The sequence below is a fragment of the Zootermopsis nevadensis genome, unplaced genomic scaffold, assembly GCF_977971745.1.
Source record: "Zootermopsis nevadensis isolate Lab colony 2312 unplaced genomic scaffold, Znev_1.0 Znev_ptg000024l, whole genome shotgun sequence".
NCBI classification, from domain to species: Eukaryota; Metazoa; Arthropoda; class Insecta; order Blattodea; family Termopsidae; genus Zootermopsis; species Zootermopsis nevadensis.
Window position 1 is genome coordinate 4,054,805 of NW_028259156.1, and position 8,783 is coordinate 4,063,587.

The 8,783-nt window shown below is 37.0% G+C and overlaps 1 protein-coding gene across 11 annotated transcripts in view; it reads right to left on the reverse strand.

Annotated features, from left to right (window-relative positions):
- Positions 1 to 8,783, reverse strand: part of hlk (hulk) — a 119,714-nt gene that overhangs the window by 89,524 nt on the left and 21,407 nt on the right. For 5 of the 11 annotated variants that reach the window (XM_022071921.2, XM_022071915.2, XM_022071920.2 and 2 more), the window contains exon 1: positions 4,802 to 5,116. The exons of 1 other annotated variant lie outside the window; for it this stretch is intronic. In XM_022071921.2, coding sequence (XP_021927613.1) covers positions 4,802 to 5,033 — 232 coding nt within the window. In that variant the 5' untranslated portion in view covers positions 5,034 to 5,116. Of the gene's footprint in view, positions 1 to 4,801; positions 5,118 to 8,222; positions 8,592 to 8,783 lie in introns of those variants that run through there. 5 more of the 11 variants (XM_022071919.2, XM_087354820.1, XM_022071918.2 and 2 more) reach the window with 3 other exon arrangements.

Genomic DNA, 8,783 nt, shown 5'->3' on the forward strand with positions numbered 1-8,783 from the left:
AGCAGGCTTACGAGATCAACATACTTTGTGTGTCAACCACTTTCAAATTTTGAACGAATTTACCTATTTCTTATATTTGTTATAAACGGTGTGCAATTTGAGGTAAACTCAAATTGTTACTTTATAATTTTCTACAAATATTAATAATAACATACACACACGAAATTATGAAAAAATAATGCGGATGCAACACAAAACTTTGAGATATTACTTTTATTAAACCTAAGCCAACATTTTTATGTTCCTCGTTTCAGAAATATAAATTTATAAAAGTAATAAACTTTAAATTGCCTTTAAGTGGGTTCGAGTCCGCGTATTTCTGTGTTTGTATAGGTAGAGGCCTTGCGTCGGGCTGATCACTCATCCAAGGAGTACTACAATTGTCCAAATAGATCAAAATGAATAAATAAAAAAACCTCGACACCTACGGGTAAAATAGGATGACAGAAAGGAAAAAATATATATACAGGAGTTTTATAAAGTCCGCTAAATCAACTTCAGTTCTTCAAATGCAGTTCAAAATATCAATCAAAATTTATACATGAAATAAACCAGTTTTATAATCTTTCTGGATACAGATTCTGTAAAAGGATGATACAGAAATTTGCCATTCGCTAATGCAAAAAAACCCAGCCAACTATTGTAATAAACATCGCCTCCTACATATCACAGAATTACGTCTTAAAATATTCGAGTACATCTACCTCTCATCCGGGAGTTACACAGTTCGATTCTTTGGCGGAGCAGTTGTCATGACAACTTATTTCTCTTTTCCACAATAACTCTTCATACCTCAGTTGTAGAAACAGCGTCATTAAATAACCCAAGAATATAATAATCATCTAAATCTCATAGTTAATTCGCCCTTCAAACAAACGAAAATCACTAATTTTATTCTTCAGAAGTCCTTTTTAACAAAATTTGTGAAGCAGGTTTGTTTCTAAATATTTTGGAGATGACGGTACAAACCGGGCGGGCAGTAGGGCATGCCAAAATAACTACAAGGTCTAAAAGAAGACCGTGGCCGGCCCTATGACTGAAACATCCGAGAGTAGCCGAACGGAGAGGGCTCTATTCCCCGGGAGAGAGGGACCACAAATCTATCTACCCATCTGCTGGCACAAACCCCGGCCACAATTTCACCCCCGCAAATGAGTTCTATCCGATCAGATAGCCAAGATACAAGCGGACATGTTCCACCGACTCCATCGTTAGAAAACGAAACAAATGTTGCAAAGCCAACACAACTGTTGCCAACTGTTTACAAAAAGTCATTCATGTATATCATAAGAGAAGAAATTCATTCCGGACCACAAGATACACAGCCTGTATCCGGATATCACAGAACAGATGTGTATATGAGGCGTGGAGGTAAAAATAAACATTTAGTTGGCCTAGAAGCTAATATAAGTTGTTAACTTCACACTCCGGTCGCTTCTTCTCGCAGAAAATACTCTAAAATCTCTCCCTACTGTCTCATTTTATTGAAAGACTTCGTAAAAAAGCTTTATAAAGTTTTTCATTTTTTTACAGATTATTTTACAATAACTGTTTAATTAAACTCGTTAATTATATATATTCAATTAGCGTGAAAATCAGATATAATTAATTAAATATTTCTTAAAATAAATAATGGCATTCTTCTTAATTACACAACTACAGCGAGCTTTTTAGTCAGAGCTACTGAATAAAAGGGCAGCATACAAATTAGAGAATATATTTATTTTAACAAATGCTGAATGCATAGACAAATGAACTTTAGACAACAGTTAGTAGCTTTTAACAATACGAAATTTTCGGGTTATAATACATCTCATATATGTCTTGTAGGTAGCTAAGTATTAAACTGGTATCTACGGACTATGCACGTAAGACTATTTGGGACAATGCGTCAGTTTTGCCAACGTCGTCTAGTTGGTTTATGGATTTCTGTTCAAAAGATATTTGGTAATTGTGGTTGTTTTATTTCACACATTGACACATTCGGTTGAAAATCTACGAATTACGAAATAAAATAACTTTTTGTAACTTTGTGAAAAAAATTTATAACATTTTTGTATGATCTGAGGTTCTCACAGAGGTTCGTATAAAGACAGCTGTCTTCTGGGTTGTTGTGCCGCCAATAGTCTGGTACAAGACTGCCGACGTTTCAGAGGTACTTGCCGTCTCCTTCATGGCCCTGATGGTATAGTCAGAAAGCACCTCTAAAACGTCGGTAAACGTCTATCACACTACACGGCCCAACAACTTAGAAGACAGTCATCTTCAAACTTATTTGTATCGGGAATCTGAAGTATTAAATTTATAATCCAGTGAAGTATATTTCTTTAGGACGTGTGGTATACTGGTAAGTTCGTATGAAGCGTTCAGAATATGTACATGTTCGTCTCTTCCCACGTCTAGCAGGACGTATCAGATGTACCGCCAATACAGAAGACTAGAAACACGGACCTGGTCCCAGGGGATAGAGCAACAGAAACAGTCGAGCTATTCTGAGTTTCACAAAGGTATGCATAGGCAGCCATCCAGAACCCAGGCTTCAAGAGACAGCCTTGTCTTTACTACACACAGCTCACTGTTCCTTCTGGCGTAATATGTATTCCTTCACGTAATATAAACAAGCTACTTCTTTTCGATTGGCACAAATCACTCTCATTTCAAGTTTCTCGGTCTAGATGACTGTAGATAAGGTAATATTATTCATCTGAGACCCCCTAAAACAATAATTTTAATGACTCGACTCACTATAAATTAACTTAAAATTTGTTTTATGTTTCGTACCGTTGTATCACTGATCAGTAAAAAGTTTTTATTCACATCTGTACACAGTTGTACAAATTTTGACTAAATAAATCTACCGAATCGTATTTTAACAAGGTAAAAGAATAAGGTAAGATGTAAAGACAAAGTTATCCTTACGCATAATTAAGCACCATACCATGAAAATGTATGGGGAATAAAGGTGTAGTTTCATGCACTCTAAACTCCGACTAGAACAATTATAGATCCTACATATCTTTACCCAAATTCCTGTATTTCACTATTCCTCTCAGTCCAGTGGCAAAATCGAGAATGAGCCCTTCTAGCGTGACTCTGACTTCAACCTCTGATAAAATGGTGACCTTAACTGGATTTCTCCCCAAAATCCAAATTCTTATTGTTTGACTTCCCAAGGACCAACAACGTTCATCGGATACTTCCTACAAAACGTGTAAAAAAATCCACTGTTCAATAATTAATTCTCAATCAAGACACGTTTTAAAAAACCTATCTATGACACTTAAAAAATACATAATTTTTTTAATATTTTCAGTATAAAGTTGCGTTAAATCCGTTTAAATAGCTGAACAGAATAATTAATAACCTATTTTATTTTCTCATAAGATAAACCTAACAATCACGTATCATCGTTGCGATTGGGTAAGATTTCTGAATTAGACCTCTAACAGGCCCTTTGCCCATCCAGCAGACATATATGAGTGAAAATTGAGCAGCAGTGGATTAATATTAACAGAGGAAAACCTGGGACCTTTTCAAGTACCACCGTGTCCACCACAAAATCCAACTGACATGGTCGCGAATACGACTACCAGCCTGAGTTATGACATGGCCATAATATTCAATTAAAACCAAGACAAAACATTTGAACCCACGGGCACAGAGTGGGTCTAATGTCATATTTAATAGTAAAGATTTTTTTTAAAGTCTTATGACAAGAACGAAGAATGGTGTTATCTAACACGTCCAAGAGCAAGGCGTTTTAGTCACCACGAAACAATAACTTAACCTGTGTGACTTCTGGCAGGTAAAGGAATTTAGCGGTGATGAGGCAAAAGCGATAGACAGATCCGAAAATATTTTTGAAGTATTCCCGTCTAATTTAACGGGTTTTTTAAAAAATTTAGTGTTCTGTCTGCCTTCTTCTGTGTGTGAATGGAGTAATTGTTGGGATGCCACGGAGAAACCGGGGAAGCCCCCGGAGGAAAACTCCGTGTTGCCTAGACCACGGCCTTGCCCAACACAAGTTATAAATTCGGGCACCGCCGGGAATCGAACCCGAGACCCCAGGATTACAAGGCCAGCGTTCTAACCGCTAGACCACCGTGGCCATCATTTATTTATTTAGTGTTCTGTCTGACGACAGGTCCATATGAACAGGATCCTTCCATCCTTTTCTCGGACTGGGACCTGTTCATATACGTCTTGGCAGATGATCCAGAAGTGGTTTGCCATTGCCTTCTTCTGTGTGTGAATGGAGTAATTGTTGGGATGCCACGGATGAAAACTCCGTGTTGCCTAGACCACGGCCTTTCCCAACACAAGTTATAAATTCGGGCACCGCCGGGAATCGAACCCGAGACCCCAGGATTACAAGGCCAGCGTTCTAACCGCTAGACCACCGTGGCCATCATTTATTTATTTAGTGTTCTGTCTGACGACAGGTCCATATGAACAGGATCCTTCCATCCTTTTCTCGGACTGGGACCTGTTCATATACGTTCTTGGCAGATGATCCAGAAGTGGTTTGCCATTGCCTTCTTCTGTGTGTGAATGGAGTAATTGTTGGGATGCCACGGAGGAAAACTCCGTGTTGCCTAGACCACGGCCTTGCCCAACACAAGTTATAAATTCGGGCAAAACGTACAAAACGTTAATTCCCTTCACAAATCGAAATTAAATACGTTAATGAAACTAAAGTGCGGTGAGAAGTGGCCTGCATTCCTAGTCATAAATACATCAAACGAAAAGAAGAGAGACCTGGGTGGAAAACATGGGCACAGCACACGATAATGGCACTTACACCAGAACACTGCCACAAAATCCTTTTCGTTTAACACTCGTTCCAACTGTTTGGCGGTCACCTCTTCAATTATGGATTCGTCCTTCACTTTCGCCGCTGAACCTCCTCCAGCAGTCTCTGGTTTCCTCGCAGTGGTCACACCGTCGATCGCCGTTAAGGAGACGATCAGAAGTGTTATCCACCACGACCACTGCCGTACCGTCGGCCACGGGGCCGAGATACCTGGAGCCATGGCCGCTCCTCGTTTGTAGCAGGTACTGCCACTCACTGCCACTCCACTGTGCAGATACACGCGGCTCTAAAGAGTGGGACGCAAATAGTGCACATATTCACCCGAAAGAGGACTCCACCAAGAATATGTGGACGATGTTACTTTTGCGACCTCCCGCTAGGGGAGACTTGTGTTAAAATAATCTCGTTTTAGACATATCACATTTGAGCATGAATGTTAAATTCATGTTTTCGGCAAATTTCTCGAAAGAAGTGCAAAGCTTTAAGATGTTTTACAACTTTTATTCAAAGAGATGTTTCATAACACACCTTCCTACCTCACATTCGCCGCATAACATTTAGTAAGAACGTATCATTTTAACTTTAAGTCAAGTAGTTTCAGATTTTACACGCAAACGGGAAAACAGAATCGACCCCCACCATTACGGCAGTAGCTCATCTGACTTGTGTATAGGTATAACATTTGACTATCGATCTAATCATCGACTATACTGAGACAATTTTCCTCGGTTTCCCCTGCTAATCAAGATTCCACCATTATTCCATACCAATCTATTACAATTCAGCGAAGAAGCAATAGTCCTGAGATGCTAATTTCATCTTAGATTCAGCATTTGGCTGGTTACGACGTAAAGGTAGTTTAGGTTTTTAGTAAGAAATAAAATGTTTTATTTTTATAATAAACGCTGTTTTCTAGTCCATTTCACATTATCATATAAGACGGTTTGCAACCGGTGGGCGGTTATTAGTACTGCTTTCAATTCTTACAGTCCCAACGTTCTAGTATCGCCCCAGAGGCAGGCTACCCTAACTGAAGTTATTCATGTTTTTCTCAGACACTACAGGACAGCACCTAAAATCAGACGACAGCTTCCTTCAATAACATTTCAGATTCATCATTTATTTATTTATTAACCTATTAGCCTACGATGTTTACTGTGACTTCCTAACAGCGTCGTTAAATAACTCATATAACAAATATGTTTGTCTGCTACACACTGGGAAATATAATGCAAAAATTAATTCATACAATCATATTTAGGTCGATATATTTGTTAATATTTTTTAAAAAATTGTATAAAAGTCATTTCAAAAATTGGAAAGCAGGCCACCATGTGAAGACATTCCTACTTATCTATAATAATGGGCATTATAAAAAGCGAGAAATCGTGGGATATACCAATAATGTATCCTACATTTATCAGCTGTAACAGGAAGAACTGAAATATTTTAAAAGAAAAGGATTCAGATAAAATTTGCAATTTTTTTTTCGAACACCCTATTTTTGCCATCTCTCTTCCAAGGTTTTAATTAAGAAGACGCACTATGGGCAAAGTACGCGTTGGTAGGCCCAAAAGAGCACGATCCATTTAAAGCATCACAATTTTTCATATTTCATATTCGACAATACATATGACATAAGCATAAATAATGAACGCAAAGACAGTAAAAATGAGAGGTAACTTGTAAGAAACTTTTGTTAATTACCAGTGACAGTATTTTCTCCACACACGCCTCGCAAACAATTTTGTAAAACTCATTAGCCGTCATTTTAAAAATGGCAGCCTAGATGTCGCACCCTTTTTCTCAAGAAAAACATGGCGGAACAGAAAACAGCTGACAGTACCTCGTGTCCTCCCATCCATCTTCATCTACAGACAAACTTTTCATTACTGCTGTTACAAAACTCGCAAGATGAAAATTACGCAAATAAAATATGAAAATTCAGACGCTTGCCTACAACAGCTGTACATGAAATTCACTTTAAATCACAGAAAACGGCACAAACTATCGAATTTCCCTGTTTATACGTAACTATACGAAATCAGAGTTATAATTACCAATCCATTTTACGTTGAATAGCAACAACTTATTTGCTTCACAATACAGAAGTAATATAAAAGGGTCACATGGCACAACATCCAAAATGACAGTGATCTTTATGCTCAATGCCATGAGAAACTAAAATCTCACCAATAATTGTGCTACGTATGATGGAAAACCATACAGTATTTGCTAACTTTCCTCAAGACATATAATGTAACTACAGTCCTGTTTCAACTAGTCACCTGCATATGTTAATAAAGGATATATTGGATGTGTTGAACAACTAAAACTTACAATATTTACTATTGCATAGTCGTAGGTATGTTGCACCATGAGGCGATGAATTTTAATTGATGTCCTTACGTATTTGGGGTAAGGGTTCTTCCACTAGGAGAGTTATTACACATTCTTTACACACAAAAATAAACATTGCAGGGAACCTACGATCCCTCCAACTGCAAGCATGAAAAATTCTGTCAAAGGTGTTTAAAAGAGAAACCCAAAACTTGATATTCTGAGGTATTTTTTAGTGAATCAACACTTGTAGTATAGTTACTGTCATATATTCATCTTTCACACATATCTGATATTCCCTAGGTAAAACCATATGGTCTATAAACTTGACCACTATCTGCCGATAATAAAAGATAAATTTGTAAAATCATCCTCCTGAGGCCAAGATAAAATTCTTGTAAATTACAATGTACAAAGGACTGACAATATAAATTCTGTATCAATTTAAATGAATTTAATAATACAGAAAATCATTTCAACCTCAAAGGGAATTAAAAATTTCACACATAACAAAAAGAACATACCAGAGAAATGATGTTATATAAGAACTCTTTCAATGTCATATTCAGCCCACGGAGAAGGAAAACAGAAAAGCATAAGAAAAGTACCAAGTCACTACATGCCAAATATCTCTCCTATCTTCTACACTATAACAACCTTATTTAAAACAGAGTATACTTCCTCTTACTAGCAAATACATTCTCTCATTATCATCAATCAATTTGGAGAAATTCCAATGAAATTCAGAGATACACATTATAAATTACAAATATAAATAAAATATATAGAATGGAACAAACAATATACAAATATGCAGAGAATTTGGATACAGTGTTCTGCTCCATGAATTATATCATTCTAAATACATGAATATATTATTTCTGTAACATAACCTACAACATATGTATGTTCCACTACACAATTAACAAATAATAAATAAGAATGTCATTTTGCTAATCACAACTAGATTCTGACAGCAATGACTTTGGAAAATTTGCCTACTTTATTCTCATTAACCACTGTTTTAAACTAAAAACTGTAATTGGGTAAATACATTAATGTTCCTCACCTGCGGACACCAGAATGTTACGCCTGCTGCCACAGTTTGTGGCATCCTTTCAGTTGTTGTAAAATCACTGTCTGCAAAATGGTTGCTGAACAAACACTTATTTTGCCGCATGTTTGCACTATTCCTGCCCATTATTAAGTACTCTTAAAGAAGAACACCCCGCGTTACAACTAAACATAATTGTTCATCAGTCAACAACAATCACATCATTCCCCAATAATGGAGGTGGTGAGAGTCTTCAAAATGTTAGGCTCCTTTCCAGAACTGACATATCTTCTTGCCCAAGAGTATTATATCAAGTTGAGTCACCACAAACAATTACAAACTTGTCAATGATGTGAAATTTTGAGGTTATGTCCATGAAATTTAATGCAGACAAAACTAAAGTGAATTGCATAAATAAAGTTGTGCATCATGATCAGATAGCCCACTTATCACTGTTTCAATAGAAATATTTGCTCTTTCCTGAAGTTTCTACAAAGACACTGTCCATGGCAGTACTGAAGTAATTCTGAATTCTTGTGAGAAAACTACTGACAGCAGCTTGATGCTAGTAGGGAG